Source organism: Coptis chinensis, chromosome 9 (genome assembly GCF_015680905.1).
Source record: "Coptis chinensis isolate HL-2020 chromosome 9, ASM1568090v1, whole genome shotgun sequence".
NCBI classification, from domain to species: domain Eukaryota; kingdom Viridiplantae; phylum Streptophyta; class Magnoliopsida; order Ranunculales; family Ranunculaceae; genus Coptis; species Coptis chinensis.
In genome coordinates this window covers 58,640,425-58,659,912 of record NC_141464.1, presented here as the reverse complement: position 1 = coordinate 58,659,912, position 19,488 = coordinate 58,640,425, and the positions used below count along the sequence as shown (strand labels likewise).

Sequence of the window (19,488 nt, the reverse complement as noted above, 5' to 3'; positions counted from 1 at the left end):
TAACTTTGGAGTCACTATAAGGTGGAGTTCATATAATACAATACGATATTAAAAAGTTAGAGACTAGAGAAGACAAAAAACGAATTATACTACTCTCTAATTAATAACAAACTAATTGAGCCTAACATCTATCGTAGACCACTAGCTAGGCTTATTGTGTGACATATAATAGTGGTTGATACATAATCTTTGCAATCCAATTCCATATTGTATGGTCTCTTCACAACACAGAATCTGTAAATAAACTTATTGTCCATGTTTCTTAGTATTTTACCTCAATTTTTAGTATGAGGCTAGGTTTTATGATTCATTCAGTCCATATTCACTATTTACCATACTTATAAAAGCTGCTCTAATATAATACCCAAATCTAAAATTTCTTACGACATGTTCTACTTTTTCCAGCCACTCGATGGACATCACATCAGACCATGGGCCTCAGCACTAAATCAAATTTCCGGGTCAAAAACATATCCAGCTCATTGACTAAACACGAAGCCCTACTAGTCTATTTCCTCCTTCTCTAAAAACTTCCCGTGCCAAATAATCCCTCTTTTCTTTGAAGCTCCCCCTCCACTGCTTCCAAATAACCTCTTGGACGGATTTCAATTTCAAAGTAAATCAATTTCATTTTTTACCCTACTTTAAATTTCATTTTCTCTCTCCTTAAAAAAAACAAAAAAAACACATACTCAACCTAGATCGAGTTTGGGCGGTTATTGGAATAAAAATACAGGTATGTAGTGTTTCATTTAATTTACTTATTTACCCTTTTTTTTATTATTATTTATATTTGTGTTTCTTGTTTCATTGGGTTGTAAATAAGTGATCTTTTTTTTTTTTACCTAGTTTAGTAATTTCGTTTAAAATTAAATGCATGTGAGTGGAAATTGGGTGTGTGCCTTAATAGTATATAAATGTGACCCTGTGGTTATGAAACCCTCTGGGGATAGAGGGTAGTCCGGGTTTTTAACTGGGGTAATGTATGTGATGGGGAGTATTGTTTCATTTTCGGTATGACTTTGACGTAGTGTGGATTTATATTCTCATACAGTTACTATTATAACCAAAAACTCTAAATTTGGACGACCTAAATCAATCGGCCTCCTCCAAAAAGTCTAAACATCTTCTCTTCATTCTACATTCAATTTTATCTAACATTCTTTATCATTCTATATCTGTTTTAAGTCAGATTCTACGAAATCTGATGGGAGGATATATAGGTTTGGTTGGATTAGATTTTTAGGCATTCTTTGTTTCTAGCTGGGATAATGCATGTTATGCATATATTAATTACTCATATACCCTTGATTGAGTTATTGTTTGCATCTCAATAGTTGTTATTGTGTGGGAAAGTTTCTAAAACTAGGGGGAGTAGAGGAGTTTGGGTGATATTAGAGGAGCTTTTCAGTGGGAAAAGTTCCCACTAAAAAGGATTGAAGCCTGTCAATGTGTGGGAATAATCCCACAAATCAAACACACCCTAAAAGAAAAGAAAGCAAAACTTTCAACCTTTAAAGTTAGCCAAGATTGATGGTTTAAGTGAAATCCTAAAGGTGAAACATCAGGTGAGATCATATCAGTCTTGAAGAATCTTTCTCACTATTGCCAACTTGTATTTTCTAATTGATTGTTGGGCAATGAACATCCATGGGTTATATGCCATATTTTAAAAAACAATCCGTGTCAGATACGTATCCTCGTGTCCTTGTAGGACACATTATATTTGATATTTCGCCGTATCAGCCATGTACATTTATTTTATTTTATTTTTCGTTTTTTTTACTGAATGGAAACAAAAGTTAAGAACCAAGGTGAAATTATGCAAATATGCTTGATAGGAAATCCTTAGTGAAGGCTTCCAACGTGAGTCATGAACCTTGTAGTCTGGTACTGGCTGTAGCCAGAGCACAAATATGGAATCTACTGATAATTTTAGATTATAGCTCAGCACAGAAACATGACTTTTTCTCTTGATCAGTTGGGTTACCACTTTAGGCTTCTTATCAAGCATATAAGTTGTTGAAGACTAACCTGTGGTGAGTGTTGTTTGCGTTTTGAGATATTATTGGGATTGAAGGATTTGGGAGAGAGTTGAGAAGAACTATTGAAACACCCTCTCCAGAATTTGGACAATGATTCTTTTTTTCATAGGAATAATAGAAGCCGAGTAGATTTATTCAATTATTTCAAGTACTGCTTATTCAGCTTGAAGCAGAGTGGATTTTAGGAGATTTTGTTTACTCTACAAGTAGACGCTTCAAATGTAAAGTATTTCTATCTACAGTTCCTTTTCATTTCGAGTGATACTGTAAATCTGGTTTAATTCAAATCAGATGAAATCGGGGACGGATTTGGGTAGTTATGGAAATCTGATGGGAGAATTTAGGCTTGGTTGGAATTTGTTTTGAAGATAAGATCCTTAGAGATTCTTTATTTCTGGCTTGATAGAGCACTTGATTTGCTATTTTGTTTTATCAGTCTTCATCTGATAATTACATGGTTAGAATCTCCCTCATTGACAGAATAACTACTTCCATGGATCACCACCTGATACGCCTCATTTGAAAATTTTCCTTGGAACATATATTTATTCCATTTTGTTTTATATGGGCCCATCTTTCAAATTATAAAGTTTCAGGTTGAACATCTGATTGTAGTGATTATAGGAAGGTTGAACATATTTTCGAGTGTTGATATTGAGATGAACCTGGTAGTCTAATTATTTTTATGAGTGCTTTGATGATTGATCGTTGAATATGGCAATTATATACACGTTCTCTGCATGAGAAATGGTATGGGGTTTCCATGTTTTTTAAGTTTTGTTTTTGACATGCCTTAAAAGTGATACCTACGTTGTACTTATAGTATGTTATGTCTTTGCTGATCGTGGACAGGAAAGCAGCATGATAAACACACCTATTAATACTGAAGACATAATGTAGAAATCTTAAATATGTATTTATCACATTTCTTTTTTGTTCAGATAGAGATTCATATGGCTGGGTTGTTACCTGGAGATCCTTCACTTCATGGAGTAGTCGAAAGTGGGCTTTATGGCTTTTCTCAGGACAAGCTAGAGGAAGGTGGACGATGGTATTTATCAAGAAAGGAAATTGAAGAGAACTCCCCATCTAGAAGAGATAGCATTGACTTGAAAAAAGAGACATACCTACGCAAGTCATACTGCACATTTCTACAAGATCTAGGGATGAGACTGAAAGTGTAAGTTTTAGCTGTTTATTTTCTGAAAAACTTGAGCAGTTATTATCCATTTTGGTCATATGCGTTAATTTGCAGTTTTGTTTTGAATTTAATGTTTTGTTTCTCCTTAAGTTCCACTCCATCCATTATAGGTCACAGGATCTGTCTGATCATTGATGGAGCCCTTCCTTTTCTTTGAGTTTGTCTTTTTTGATTTTTAGGTAGAATGTGGTAGTCTTTATTAGTCAGAGCACTTTCTCTGGGTGATGTTTTCTATTACACTTGCACATTGCAAGAACTATGGACAAATATTTGACATGGACTGTTGAGTGTTTTGGGGTTTCTTAGTGGTTTATAATACCTTTCTTTTACAGTGAGGGTTAGTAGAATCACACCAATGCTTTGTCTCATTTGATTCGGCCAACAAACATTAAGGGTCATTCTCCCTATATGGTTAACTGGTGCTTCTTATGTGCCTGATTTCGGAAAACTAGTCAAAGTAATGAAGCTTGGGAGAGAAGGAAAAGAAAAGGAAAATGAATGTTAGATTGAAGCTTAGTGTTTTTATACAAGGCATGCGGTTTATGTATCTTTTGCAAGCGTGCACTGCCTGTTAGCTGGATGATTTGAAATACAAAATATTCTTAACGTTACTTGACTATCATTGAACCCTTAGTTTACTTTTCCATTTATACTTCAGATCTATAAGAATGACTTGCTACCAATGTACATGTGTACCTATAGCTTGTTAATTACTCTTTAGTAATTAATAGACGAATTAAAAAAAGAAGAAGAAGAAAATACTTGAAAATTAAATTCTTTTTCTGATAGAGTTCAAAGTGTTACTTTGTGAATTGTAGGCCTCAAATATTTAGTAGATCTTTTAAAGTACAGTATGTTCTTTGCACTTGATCTACTGTTATGCATAGCTCGCGAGTTATTTTTAGTAATGCTTCAATATGAGGGTGATGTCAATTCTGTTTGAATGCAGACCCCAGGTAACTATAGCCACGGCTATAATATTTTGTCATCGTTTTTTCCTTCGTCAATCTCATATGAAGAACGATAGGAGGGTGAGTACAAAGTTTTGTTCTTAAGTAATATTCTATTCATCAAATTCATGTGCATGTTCCATGCTGAATTAATTTTTATGTTATTTCATTGTGGTTATTGGATTGTTAAATTTCTGTTTTTGTTAACTTTAATATTGGTATATATTTATTTTTTTGGGGATCGTTGATGGTAATATTTATATCGGTTTTGTTCTTTTTCTATTTATTTTTGTTTCTTAATTCCAGAACAAAGTTAGAAACTAGTCACGGGCCTTGCACTTGTTTGTCTCTCTGTGCTTCGGCTATTTGTGTGATGAGGGCAGAATTATCATGTCAAACACTTACTGGAAAATGGAAAATACGCCACCTAAGTCATGACTGTCACCATCATTCTAGTGTACTAAAATGTTTTCATTTTTTTTGGGAAAATTTACTCGTGGGCTGGAATTTTCAACTTTTGGGGCCAAAAACTGGATGGGCTTATTATTGTGGGATCAAAAACCAAACTAATTGAGTTAGAGACTTAGAGTAACTCAAGATACCCTTTAATTTCTCTGTTGTCAATAAAACCCTCTTCTAATTCTCAAATGAGAAAAATCCTGCGTCCTCGACTCCCTCTCTCTCTCTCTCTCTCTCTACTCTGTCATTTTTTTCCAACAAAACCAAATTCTTCTGAGAAAGGATGGTACTTTGGTTACTGTAAATTGGAAATGTTCTTTTGTTGTACTTTCAGCGGTAATTTTTTGCTTGTCATTTACTCCCATCACTTTATCATGTGTAAGACCACTGTATTTTATGTAACTAAGAAACGAAAGATCTAAACACTGGACAAACAATTTAAAAAGAAACCTAGCAAAGTGTGATTTGGGCTTATATTGAAGAATGGCAACATGACATCCATCTCGAGGGTACAGCCTGAGAGTTTCACGTGTTAGTTCCAGGTTATTTTTTTCTTTTTTTTCTTTTTTTGGATCGGTAAAGTGGGTCTATATATCTATTGTACTATCAATACAGTAGGATGAGGTATCCCACAGAAATACAAGAAGAGGAACTACGATATTGAAAGAAATACAAGGAGTCAAGGAGAATACAAATAAAATCAAATCACTAGTTCAAGGTTATTATTAATCTCTATCAACCAGTCCACCAGAATGGCTTTGTACCAGTCCAAAATCTATTGAAAAACCTCTCTAATTGCTGATCAGTACACTTCTTTCCATTATATCAGACAAAATTCTCCATGTATTTAAAATGATTGCAGGTGTTCCTTCAAATCTGTACAATTAGAGAGGTTGCTTTTTTTTTTTTTTTTGCAATTTGCTAATTAGAAAAGGTTATTATAGTCAACAAAGAAATTAAAAGAGCAACTTGAGTTATTCTATCTCATCCCGGTTTTTGGGTCCTATAGTTAGTGCATCTGGTTTGAGTCCCAAAACTTAAAAAGTTCCAGTCCATTAGTAATTTCCCCTTTTTTTTCCTTGAGAAAATGGTGTCAACTTAGTTTGACCTTCGTCTTTTCAAGTTTGAGATTTGCATGGAATATAAAACCAGCAAGTGTAACCAATTTTAATGTAATATTTTACTAGTTATAAAATGCAGCTGTGTCTTGATGACTCCAGCTTGCTTTTCAGTGTCTGATTATTATCTTACTGCCTACAACGGGGATAGTGTATAATTTATTCATCTGAGGTGATGAACAGCCATCACTAGAACCGTTTTCTAGAGAAATCAATAGCAAAATAATTGAGGTATAAGCTGCTGTAACTCTTGCTATTGATCAGTTATCGTGACTGACTCCTTACTTTAACTGCATTTCAGACCATTGCAACAGTTTGCATGTTCCTTGCCGGAAAGGTTGAAGAAACTCCTCGGCCTCTTAAGGATGTTATCCTTGTTTCCTATGAAATTATTCACAAAAAGGATCCTGCTGCTGTGCAGAGAATCAAGCAGAAGGTACGTTCCCATTTTGGGGTTCTCTGTACCTGTTGTTTTTATCTACGTTCACAGGCATCCAAACTTCTTCATTCTTTGATTATACATGCTTTACATATGCATCCTATTTCTAGTATTTTCTAGAGTCTAGACATTACTTTGGATATGGTCCCACCTAGATCATAATTATACTATAATATGGGCATGATGCTTTACAGAGTATGGAAAACCCATATGGTCTTACAGGTATAATCTTAAAAAGAAAAAACCTGAGTTGACGATGATTATAATCATTGCTTTATTTTCCCCTCCATTTTTCACCTACTAGGCTATTAAGGAGAATGCGTAACAGTGAAATGTGGAGTGTGTGAAAAGTTTCCGTTTGCAATCTACACATCCATGTGCTCACATAAACAGCTGCGCCTCCTGCTGAAAACTTGATATTTGTTTTACACTTTTACTATATCAAGCCTCTTAACATTTGGTTTTCAACAATATTCACTATGCAGGAAGTGTATGAACAACAAAAAGAGCTGATCTTACTAGGAGAGAGGGTTGTTCTTGCAACTCTTGGGTTTGATCTCAACGTTAATCACCCATATAAGCCCCTTGTTGAAGCCATAAAAAAGTTTAAAGTTGCGCAAAATGCACTTGCTCAGGTTGCGTGGAATTTTGTCAATGATGGGTATGGTAGCTGATGTGTTATCTTTTTTATGGTTATGTAAAATAAAGATATTTCTGTTAACATCCTGGAAAGTGGCATGCAGGCTGCGGACATCGCTCTGCCTGCAATTTAAGCCCCACCACATTGCCGCTGGTGCCATCTTCCTTGCTGCCAAGTTCCTGAAAGTGAAGCTCCCATCAGATGGTGAGAAGGTCTGGTGGCAAGAATTTGATGTCACCCCACGCCAATTGGAGGGTTCGTATCCTCCCGTTATTTCCACAATAATATACTAGTGCTATGTCAAATGGATATAGTATGTCGTAATCACAGCGTACTTGCGCGGCAGAGTAAGGGACCAATCATTCAAGTCTCCCATCCATGTGATGTTTGAAAAGAAAATAAAAAAAAAATAAAAAGCAAGAAAAAGAGGTGATCTGATCAGATGATTATGATCTTCCATTATCTTTTGGATGCTAGGAAAGTAACTAATAATGGTTAAAAATAAATTTGTGTAATTGGGTTATAATCATCTTATCTGGTCATCTTTAATTAAGAACACTGGATTACTTGGGTTTGTGGTTCCTGTTTTTCTGCTACAATGAAATGATGCGCTTCCTTACTGCTATCTTTGTGTCTTCTGGTGGGTTGGTGTACTATTTTCTAACAAATTTTCTTTATCCTGTTTTGTGGGAAACTGAACAGAGGTTAGCAATCAAATGCTGGAACTGTATGAACAAAACCGAGTACCAGCTTCCCAGGGAAGTGAAGTTGAGGGAAGTGCTGCAGGTGGGGCTAGTCTGCGAGCCACAGCGAAAACTTCTGTTTCTAATGAGGAGTCAGTTTTAGCCAATGGTTATGCTCAAGCTGAAGGAACGCCTACTGTGAAGCCTGGGGCATCATCAACCTCAGTAACTAGGCCCTCGTCTGATCAGGTGTATGCTGATAATCAAGGTGGGTCTCATAAAAATACTCAAAATCGAAGTTATGACTATGGGAGTACAGAAATTAGAAGTTCAAATTCAGAACACAAACCAGATGGTGAAAGTGAGCGTCAACGTCCTGAGCAGGACCCCTGGTCCACCACAGGGAGAATGAAGGAGAAACTTCAAACAGATCCAGATTTGGGTCTGAGCGACTTCATGAGGAAGATCAAGAGAAGGGTATTGGAAAAAGTGAAATAAAAGAAGCAGGGGAATGGAAGAATGAAAACACTTCATACAAGACCAGTAGTACTTTACGTCGGTCACCACAAGATGCAATCAAGAAGCTTGACAAAGATAAGGTGAAGGCAGCACTAGAGAAGAGGAGGAAGTCACGTGGTGACGTGGCACAAAAGACGGACTTGATGGATGAGGATGATCTCATTGAGAGGGAGCTGGAAAATGGTATCGAATTGGCAGCTGAAAATGAGAAAAACAAGCATGAGAGGAAGCAGAGCTGGACAAATACTTCAAACAGAGCAGATGTAGAACTCCCAAATTATGGGAAGGATAAAAGTGATCTGGGAGATGGAAATTATGCGGGATCTATAGGGAAGTCAGCATGGGAGCCTGATTCTGAGAATGCGGAAGAAGGGGAAATGCCATTATCTGATGATGCTGGACCAGGATCGAGGTCTCCTAGATTGAGCAATCGGAAAAGAAAGGTGGTTAGCCCGGAGAAACATCAGCTGGAAGGGAAGCAGCGGCATGATTACACGCCAGGGTTACAGAATCATCATGACATTGAAGGTAGTAACATGTTGGGCCGGCATGGTTATGCTGAAAGAGACCACAAAAGGCACAGACAAGAAAATCATGTGTGACGAAAATGCACTGGTTGGCTATGCATATGCACGCGTGGAAGTGCCAAAATTATCTTGAGAGATATCCTTCTCTACCCACCGAGACAGGAAAGAAGGATAAAAACAAGGAATGGAGAAGGATGGTGTAGACTGTTGAATGATTTCTGTTGGAGGGGTTTATTGAATTTGGGTCAAATGTCAGGCCAGGTAACAACGATCCTTATTTATTCGGCATGTATCTTGGAAACTGTTGTATGAAGTATGAACCATCAAAGTTTTAAAGTTTAACACCCCTCCCAACTTCGCTTTCCTTGTTATCTTGAAGGTTAGATATATTTATCCTGATTGCTAAGTATTGAGAGCTAGAGAAAAAAACGACCTTTGTTGTTTATGGTGTTGTATAATATTATTCCTAGAATGGGGTTTTTCCAAACCATAATAATTGTATCTGAAAAGCGTGATACATAATAGAAAGTATAAAGAGGCCGGATTCAAATTTTAGGCCCTTTTTATATGGTGCTCCAGCAGATTTCCTTGGTGGCAAGGGTTTTTTCCGACTAGTATCTGGCTGAAATCGAAGTAGTTCTTTGAATGGCCAAGTCCTTTTTCGCCCTGCTTGTAACCCATTGATGATATACGCAGAAGGTAAACTGGAATTTGAATATCTAACAACAAAAATCATTACCGCTCACTAGATTAAGAGTATGGTTAATGCTACCCTTTCGTAGAGAAACATTCATACCTCGAAAATATGATTTTAGTAAGTTGTGTCTCTGGACTTCTGTAATACTCGTGAAAGGTGTTAATTGCACAAATTGCATATTTCTACGCTACTTTTGGATAAGAACGGCCACCTAGTCCCTTGAAGGGCGACCTTCCTAGAAACGTAGAAACTAGAAAGAGAGGTACGAAGATTAGATGCAAAATGAATATGCAAGATATGAAAGAAAGGCAGAGAATGGACTAGGACTCAATATTGTTTTTCCTTTATGAAATCCTATGTACCCCAAGTAATTTTTGTCAGTTGGGATTTATATGGTTGAGAACTCTGAGAACCGATAACTTTGAAGAAAAGGGGAAAATTGATGGCTAGTAGTCGTAGTAGATGTACAGGTTGTGGTTGGAGACTTGGAGTGAGCAGTGTTGAAACTATTAACAGAATGTCATTTGCTTAATATAGTTTGGAGATCTCTTTTTAGGTCCCTTGATGGTGCAGATGGATTATTTCACGAGTATGTCTTCAGTGCGCGAGATGTATGGTGCGCAGATAATGTGGGCCTTTGGATCAGTACTTTTGCCATGCAATACACACGCACTTCTTGGTATGAGTGGCCCAGATTTGATAGCATACCATACGACTTGCGCACCATAGATTTAGTCTTATTTCACATGCCATGAAGAGTTACTATAGGTTTCCGAGTATGAAACATTTATTAAAGGGTTTAGGGTGAACTAGTGTTATCCCTAGATGAGCCAATTAGGATTCTCCCACTAGATGGGAAATTAGGGTCTCTCCCCTAAACACACGGTCAACTTAGTTTGACCGTTAATTTTCAAATAAAACAACTGAAAATGACATAAATACCTATTTTCAAAAAAAAAAATATTCTATTTTAATTAGGTGGGGGCATTTGTGTTATTTTTAATTGTTTGACTTGAAAGTTAACAGTTAAACCAAGTTGACCGTTAAGCTCTTCTAGTGAGGGGTAATACTAGTTAACCCTTCTTAACCCTTTATTAAAATCAGAAAACTGGTTGATTTAGCCATCGAGGACTGTAGAATGATAAATTTGGGGAGGCAGTTGAACCCAAATATATGAGATAAGTACGCCGCACTAGACAAATGTTTATTTGACGTTCTTTTCATTTTCATTGATTTTTCAATATTACTATCAATTCTTACAAACGTGAATTTGTAAGTTTCAATCATCATTTATTCTCCATTTTACTTGGCAAAAAAAAAAGTTTCAATCATCATCTTCTTCATGATCCAACAACGTCCAAGAACCATCAGCAAATTGCACCATTCCCTTGTTCTTTTCAACCCACCATGAGGTTGGAACAAGATATCCTTCCTTCACGGCATCCATGATTTTGTTCACAAGTGCGATAAACCGGTCAACTTCCAACTCAAATTCTTCTTTACTACTCCCTTGTGTTCCAGCAACCACAAATTTCCAATTTACCAGAATAGTGGATCAAATCACTTTCGTAGCCAATATTGAACAGTTGTCACATTTCAGTATTTCACTACATACTATGTAAAAGCCAATATTGAATATTAGCCATGGATGACTGGCCATTATGCATTCTCCTTCAATTAAGTTGTTTCGAATAGATTTTGCCTCCTACCCAGTTTGCCAAGTCGGCTGATTGATTTTCATCTTAAGCCATCAAAACTTAAGATTAATTATCAAAGATTAGAACAGAATAAGCATCTCATTTTTCAGGGATCTTGATTATTCATAAGGATAAGCATTTTCTAAGCGTATTAAATAAAAAATCAAATAAGCATTGTATTTTTATTTATTTTTTGTGTTCACCAAAGATCAAAATTTTTTTTGCACAAATACTTTGTGCTTTACAACACATAATTTACAATGCGACAATGAAATTTTGTTTCAATCATCATCTTCTTCATGATCCATCAACTCCCATGACCCATTAGCCAATTGTACCATTCCCTTATTCTTTTCAACCCGCCAAGATTTTGGAACAAGATAAGCGTCCTTCAATGCGTCCATTGATTTGTTCAGAAGAGCTACGGAACGGTCCACTTCCAACTTAAACCGGCCTTTACTCCCTTGTGTTCCAGCAACCCCATGCAAATAAGCTTCCAAGCTGTGCCAACTAACTGCAGTTCCAGGACTCTTCAAGTATGGAGACCTTTGAGTATCAATCATCAGCTCTACGCCTGTATCTGAATAGCCCAACAGCGGATAGTTGGGTACAATATCTAAGGCATTATGCACACGTAACAATCGTAAATTTTCCAGCCTTGTAAAGAACTGCTTAAAATTTACATCACCAACTCGGGGACTAGCAAAGACAATGGCCGTTACTAGACATGGTTTGCTAGAGAGGTCTCCGGGCTTGTTCAAGCCATTGGCGACAATGTCAGCGGCATTTAGTGTACTGAGGGCTGCACCCAAACTGTGCCCAGTTATCGTTATACTGATTTCCTCTTCTTTGAACTCTTCAACTAGTCTCTTCACCTCAGCAAGGACCTACAAGATGGTTTTGCTTCTGCTCGTTATGGTCTTTTTTGCCAAAAAATATTAAAACAATAGATGGTTATGCTTCTGTTGAAAAGTACTCGTGTTTTTAGTGGATAAACGTTTACCTGGTCTCTGGCACTAGACTTGTTGAACGGTGATAGTGGATCATCCGATGTGTAGATCGATTTCCAACCTTGGTGCACCTTAAGGTCATCGGTGCCGCCTAGTATGTTAGAAGCTGAAACCAATGTAAAATCTAAGTCATTAACCCATTCCAAAGCTTGCACTGTCCCCCTCCAAGCAATCACAATATCTCTTCTTCCTAATGCAGCTTTGCCTTCATCTGTAGCAACCGCAACATACCCCATCCAATTAGACTCTCTACTCCAGGCTTCCCTCGACAGCGACTTGATTATAAAGGCATCAGGGACTTGGACTTGAGACGTCGCATACAAGAACTTGGTCACTTGATACTTGTATGGATTGTTATTAGTTAACCCCAGCTTAGAGAAGAAGTTTTTCTTTGCATATCTACTACTTCCAGCAAATCTTGAAGCCTTCTCAGCATTGAAGGTGTCATAGGTAGCTTGAGACATATCTCCGTAGTGAAGAATATTTCGACGAAGATCAATGTCGAGAGGATACAAAAGGTTCTTCCAATAATTTTGTCCATTGAGCTGCCTCCATTGTTTTGCTATTTCATCCATCATTACTATGAGAAAACCAAGTGCATGGTTTATTAGTTTCTATCAGCTATACCTTCAATTCATTCTACTTATATATTTGATCTAATGGAATGTTGAGTGTTATTTTGGTTCAGAAATATGTGAGTTGCATGTGTCATGTACAAGATAAATGACATCATAATTAATGTCTTTGTTAAAAAGTAATTGTCGTTAAAATGTGAAATTATATGTGAAACTTGCGTTGTTATCCTTTTATAGATCGCCATAGGTCATAGAGTCAATCTAAGCCAATCATATATTTGGCATATATGCACTGATTGGACACTTAGGAAATGATTTTATCCAAAAAAGAAACTTTAGAAAATGCTAGCTTCTACAACTCAACTTTATTTAGTGTAAATATTTTTCCAAAAAAAAAAAAAGGGTAAGAAGTTACGTGCTATACTAGAAGATCCAGATCTTGTACTATGCGGAGTTGCTATCAGTTCAACTCCAGATCTCATGTTCAAAGAATCAAAGCAGTTTCATTTAAATGCAATTTTCATATATGCACAATTTTTTTTATACTTCAATAGATGGCATGGCTCAGGTTTTGAACATCATCAATTAACAAAAATGTGTATGCCCTTACATTATAGAGTCAAAGTCTGAGAAGTATGGACAGAGATCGAGATAACTTGCAAGTTTTTATGACTACTAGCCGGTTGCTTGAAACTAACTATTATTGGACGTCAATAATCCATACCGAAGTACTATATCCTTATTAGATACTTCCAATTTACAACCAGAATAGTGGATCAAATCACTTTCGTAGGGAAGCATTTTCTTGTTTTTATCAAGCAATTGCCACATCTATTAAATATGCCAATAGCCATGTATGATGACCAGCCATTATGCATTCTCATTCAATGAAGTTGTTTCGAATAGACTTCACCTCCATACCCAGTTTGCCAAGTTAGCTACGTACCCTCCTTTTCACAGAATGATTTTCATCTTAAACCATCAAAAGTTAAGATTAATGACCAAAGCTTAGAACATATAATATATCGAAAAGGAAAGACAAATTAATATAGTGTCATATGGCATGGCAATTGATGTGGAACTAAAAGAGATTTAGAAGAAAATAAAGATGCGGAGATTTTTAAAAAAGGAAATAGATTTAAAGAAAAAGAAGAAAGAATAGAAGAATTGTAGAAATTGAAAGAGAAAGATATATATAATAGGTTTTGGAGATTTGATAGTTTGATAGGGGTGGCCTGAGATTTTGGGAGCCAACTCAAACTCTACAAATGGGGCCCATAAATGATAATTTTAACAAATATATTCAATTAATTTTGCAAAATAGATTTGAGTAGAATGTGGTTTAGAAGAGTATAAATGATGACTCCATGCACAAAGACACTAATGGTGAACTAATTTTCTGGAAGACAGGACCTAATGTTGGGTCAAACTTGGGGGGTCCTAGCCACTGGTCTGTGCTCAGTGCTACTTCTGAGTTTGATAATTAATAATTGGTTGAAATAACTAAATTAGAATGACATTTTTATATAGGTAAGATTAACAAGGAAATTAGACTTCTAAATCTAAATTAGACTTCTAAAGCTAATTAAACTCTAAATAGAAAATATTAAATATTTTAAGTTTCTAATTGGGTGATCTTGGACCATAGTTCGTGATTCCGAACGAAATTTCGGAATTCGTCCGAAATTTCGGTTTTTTAAAAAACCGGAATTCCGAATATAGAGTCGAAATATCCAAAATTCTGAAATATCTGAAATTCCGAATGTAATAGGGTCGAAATTTAATGAATTTCGATTTTTGGATTTGTTGGAATTCCGAACTATGTCTTGAACACACCCATAAAACCACTCCCATACCTTATAACTAACTAAAGTTTTTGCCATACCCCAATAACCGTTTCAATCCAATAATATCTCTCCAATTCATTTGGGGTAATTTATAATTCATAATTCAAAATAATTAGTTGTTGATTTGTAATCATGCTTATTGGTGAGAGAAATGTTGTTAGAGAACGAGGTAAATTATTGAAGAATAATTCAAGAACATTTTTTATTTTATTTTTAAAGAAAGAAGAATAAGTAAATGAATTGTTTTGTCTTGGGTACGCCTAATAAAAAAAAGGGTAATTTAGGAACCTAAATATGTCTTAAATAATTTTATTTATTTATTTTAAAGTTGGGGTACGGGAGTGTTTTTATGGGTGTGTCCAACATCACCCTTCTAATAAATAATATTTCTAATTTGAAAATAATAATCTTAACACAAATAGAAAGAATTCTGACAAGAAAGAGGAGCTAGCTAGTAATCCTACACCAGCAACTATTTCCATAATCAGTGTTGTTCCATAATTACTTATATCCTTATTGGTGAATACCCTAAAATAAGTCAAAGCATTCTTGCGATATCTATCTAATAAACTAAGGTTTTTTTTTACCACTACAAGACAAAATAACACACAAAGGACGGTCTAGATTATTTTGAGTAAGATCTAATGGCTGCTGAGTGCGGATATAGAGTTCAAATGATTTTGTGCAAAACTGACATTGACGGAACGGCTCCCATTTGGTTTCTATGGGCTTTTTCAAGTCAGGTCGTGGGTTCGAGCCCAAACAACATTAGTTTCGGTGTTTTCCCATCTTCTCACTGTGGTTTTGAAATGTGATCAATTTCGGTTTTTTTTCACTCCTACAAACTCCTGAAACAAAATCCCCAAATCCCAAAAACTCAAATCCCTAATTTCTACTAACTCGACCTTTTTCAATCATGAATCCTAATATGCAATTGAAGCAATCAAAGTATATATAGCTTACTTTATTTTCATTGTTTAAGAAATGGGGGTGTTGTGTCAAATTTTGATTTTTATGCATCGTGCTTGTTGTCGAAAAGCACATTACTTCGCCATTACTGGTAAAGTTTATTTGTTGGAATGTGCCAATATGCAATTGAAGCAATCAAGGTATATATAAAGTATATATAGCTTACTTTATTTTCATTGTTTAAGAAATAGGGGTGTTGTGTCAAATTTTGATTTTTATGCGTCGTGCTTGCTGTCAAAGCGCATTACTTCGCCATTACTGGTAAAGTTTATTTGTTGGAATGTGCCAATATGCAATTGAAGCAATCAAGGTATATATAGCTTACTTTATTTTCATTGTTTAAGAAATGGGGGTGTTGTGTCAAATTTTGATTTTTATGCGTCGTGCTTGCTGTCGAAAAATGCATTACTGGTAAAATTTATTTGTTGGAATGTGTATGAAAGTACATTATTTGGCACAAGATGGTGTACACAATTTAGTTTTGAGGTAAAGATGAAGTCACATCGCGTCAGTGTCTTTCTTTGATGAGTTGAACAATGTGTTTTTCATGGTATATATATTGAGTTGCCTTCATAAAAGATTTATGAAAGTAGTGTTTCAGGCTTATTTTGGGATGGCTTAGATTACTGAATTATAGTTCCTTTTCCCTGTGTTCTTTGAGATGAAATAGCCTAATGGGTAAAAAAGAGAAAAAATGTAAGCAACTTTTCTCCAATCTTAAATGCAGCCCTTTGCATTTGTTCGTTTGAACTATCTTTTTAGAGTTTTTGTAGCATTGTTAACTGTTGTGTTTGAAAGGAGACTTGAGGTTCATTTGACAGAATTGAACATAGGGATTGCTGGCATGGGGTAATACAAAATGTGTCATGAAACACGTTATAGTATATTCCACAAAAAGCACCATAGTTGGATATGATCATCAGGTTTGGGGAAGGTGCATTCATTAGTTGAAATAAAATGTTTCGTATGTTATAATGAACTGTATAACATGTTATATGGTCGCAGTGTTAGTTTGACCTGAATCAGAGTTAGAGTTAGAGTTAGGGTTAGATTGTTGATAAGTTGTAGCTTGCTATAGAAAACGTAATACGCTAGCATATCTCCCTTCATTGCTTTGAAGCTTGGATGTTATTTGAAACTTGAATTTTATTTTTTACTTCCAAGTTACAGGATTGGAGTCAATAGCTTACAAGGAGGCTTCGCTAATAGTTTGTCAACTATATTGATAAATTTTTTTGCGTAGTTGACCATGTAGCACACTTTAATTGTTAAGTTTTAAAATTGTATTACTGCATAATACACAGATCGAATGCATGCAGAATTGATGAATAGGTGAAGGTTATGTGTTCAGAATAATGACTCTCCATGCTGTTATAGGTTGAATTTCTTTCTCATTCACATGCATCATGACACATTAACAAATTATAGTCTGTTTTATTAGTAGGGTATTCCTATTTTACTTTAAGAAGTGAGGAATTTGATTTGATGTGGTATTTAATGGTGTTGTTGATGTCCTTTAAGTGTGAGGTTATTTTAGGTGAAGGTAGTATCATACTCTGTCTTTTGGATAATCAGAATGGGGTAATATTTAGCAAGGAGCAGCTAAAGTCGCAGACTTAGATGACAAATATTTGTCGTTGCTTTCAGGTATTACAACATCTCTTTTTCTATTGCAATTTTAGAAATTAGAAAATTAACTTCAAGCCGAAGTTTGAATCAATCCACTTTTGAAAGAGATAATCCACATTGGTCCTAAAGGTTGCTATGAGTGTCTCTGTCTGAAATTCTGATATGGTGTAGTATAATGTTATAAAAAAAATCATATTTAAGCTGATTTTGTTGTAAATATAATCATTGTGTCGGACTGATTTGGTACAACTTACTTTGTAGCACTCAACTTTCTCGGTAGAAACTTAAAAAGAGTTGTCTTTGTTTTGTTTTATTGGAGCTTTTTCCAGAGATGCTTGGCCAAGAAGAAAATGGCACAAATCACTGTAAACACAATCTCTTTAAATAAGCAAGTAGTTGTTATACTTGCTGATGATGATGATAAGTCTTTATTCATTTTAACATAAGATTATTTATTCTCAACCGCCACTTTGTGTTTATGTTAACATTGAATTAAAATAAATGAAATAATACGAGTACTAACAAATATTCTGTTATTTAATTTGTTTTTACGTGTGCCCATCCTCCTCCTTAGACTTTCTATGAATTGTGAGTTTTTCATTAACGAAGTTAAAAGGCTACTAAACTATACACTAATCAACAACAATATTACATGATATATATTACGTGACACATATTATAAGTTCAGAGCCTAGCCAAATGTGACAACTTTAAACTTTATGAGTTTGCGATACTTTGATATAACTGATCATTTTTTTTTTACTGTAGATGTCTTGCCTATTTTAATGGCTACCAAAAACAAATGGTATAAAGTGTGGTAGGAATTCATTCACTGGCTATAATGCTTCCTTTTTGGGAGAAATATTGCATGGAGATTACAATGGATGCAGAAGGTAGCTAGAAAAACTTTGGAGGAATGGAGGATTACACTTATATGTTGTCCGCATATTTTGCTTCTTACTTTTTTCAAGGAAGGCAAAGATGTTTTGTCAAATGTTAAACTATTATTAAAACTCTGTACTGACATGTACTGACTGACTTGATGATGATAAGTAGGATGAATATATAGTGCCCCAATAGTATTATGTAGATACATTGTGTGTATGGTGTACGTTGTCTATCGTCTTTTGATTGGAAGACTTAATTTAAAATTCAGTTTGATTACAGAACTTGAAGACTTGGCAAGGAGATTCTCAAGAGATTTTGGTATATAATATTTATTTAAGATTTGCATGCAGGTCTCATAGCAAGACTTGAAACTGGTTTTTTTTTGTTGTTGTTGAGGGCCACACTTTGAGACTTAGGATCTCAGTAGGAAATGCAAAGGTTGCTTAAAGCTGATGAGGCAAGGGGCTTTTCGGCTTTAGATTTGGAATGTTTTAAAAGTGCCCCACTTCTCCTGGAAGGATGGAATCTGTGATGTTTCTTTTCCGACCCAATTAGTTCCTTCTTTCTTTGGGCTACCATGTCTACTCTCAACTGATTTCTTCCCTATTTGAAAGCCTCTTTTAGTTTCATATCTACTTGCCTAAATTAACACCAACTTTGAATTAATTAATGTGCCCATATCTACTTGCGTTGAATTAATTAATGTATAAGTTGGTTTATGAAAAATGAAATAGGCGTATATAATGCGCCTATTACTACATTGTGTCTAGAGTGCCGACTGGCACGGGCATTCACTAGTATCTAGATATGGGACGCTTACTGAAGCCACAGTACCACAAAAATACGGAATGATGTTTTGGTGTGCTCCAAACATGCTTAATACTACTGGCTAAACACTAAAACACAAGTATTGACAATTATAGGTGCATTCTACCATTGGGATAGATGCTCTAATGTTTGCAAGTAAGTGTTTACGTTCACTAAAAACTTCCAGCAATTTATCTCACAGACTTGCCATTTTCAAAAAGTGCATATTATATTTCAGTACAAGAATGTTGAGTTGAGAAGGAAAGAAGTGGTTGGAAATTGAAATGTAAGTATGAAACCAGCCTGTGTTAATATTAACTTAGAATCGACTGAAAATAAAGAAACTCAAAAAAAAACATTTCAGGTCCAATGATCCGGTGAAACCAACTTGAATTTTAAGGAATGGGCTTTCACTATTACAGTCGATCCCAACTCTAAGAGCATCTCTAGGAGGTGGTAGTACCACCTCCAAATTTGAAGAAATTAGATGCAAATTTTGACCAATTCTAAGTGGTTGCAAATATTCACAAATTTGGAGTAGGGTTTACCATGTGACATTGATGCTATCGCGTGACATTACCATTATTGCCCCAAGTTGAAAAAAGTTGAAAAAAAACCCATGCGGCATTCCCACTATCACGCTAAATTGAAAAAAAGTAAAAAAATAACTCACGACATTAGTAATGGCGTGGTGTGCTGGTCAAAGCCAAAAAAATATTTTGGGGCGACATTTGCAATGGCGTCATGACAATTACCAGAATCGCTCATCAGATTTTGGTGATCCCAAA

General features: G+C 35.5%; 2 protein-coding genes across 2 annotated transcripts; one reads left to right on the top strand and one right to left on the bottom strand.

Annotated features, from left to right (window-relative positions):
• The first annotated feature begins 536 nt into the window (after positions 1-536).
• LOC147476985 (cyclin-T1-3-like) lies at positions 537-8,777 on the top strand. Its single transcript, XM_086582128.1, is given in 8 exon segments — positions 537-736; positions 2,987-3,225; positions 4,196-4,277; positions 6,075-6,209; positions 6,698-6,873; positions 6,956-7,107; positions 7,555-7,925; positions 7,928-8,777. Coding segments are annotated over 7 exon segments (1,872 nt in total). The 5' UTR covers positions 537-736; positions 2,987-2,998; the 3' UTR covers positions 8,657-8,777.
• A 2,354-nt stretch (positions 8,778-11,131) lies between these two features.
• Positions 11,132-12,766, bottom strand: LOC147476984 (phospholipase A1-IIgamma-like). Its single transcript, XM_086583296.1, has 2 exons — positions 11,979-12,766; positions 11,132-11,862 (listed from the first exon to the last, which is right to left on the bottom strand). The coding sequence occupies exons 1-2, from the start codon at positions 12,561-12,563 to the stop codon at positions 11,257-11,259; spliced, it is 1,191 nt and encodes a 396-aa protein (XP_086439422.1). The 5' UTR covers positions 12,564-12,766; the 3' UTR covers positions 11,132-11,256.
• Between the last annotated feature and the right edge of the window lie 6,722 nt (positions 12,767-19,488).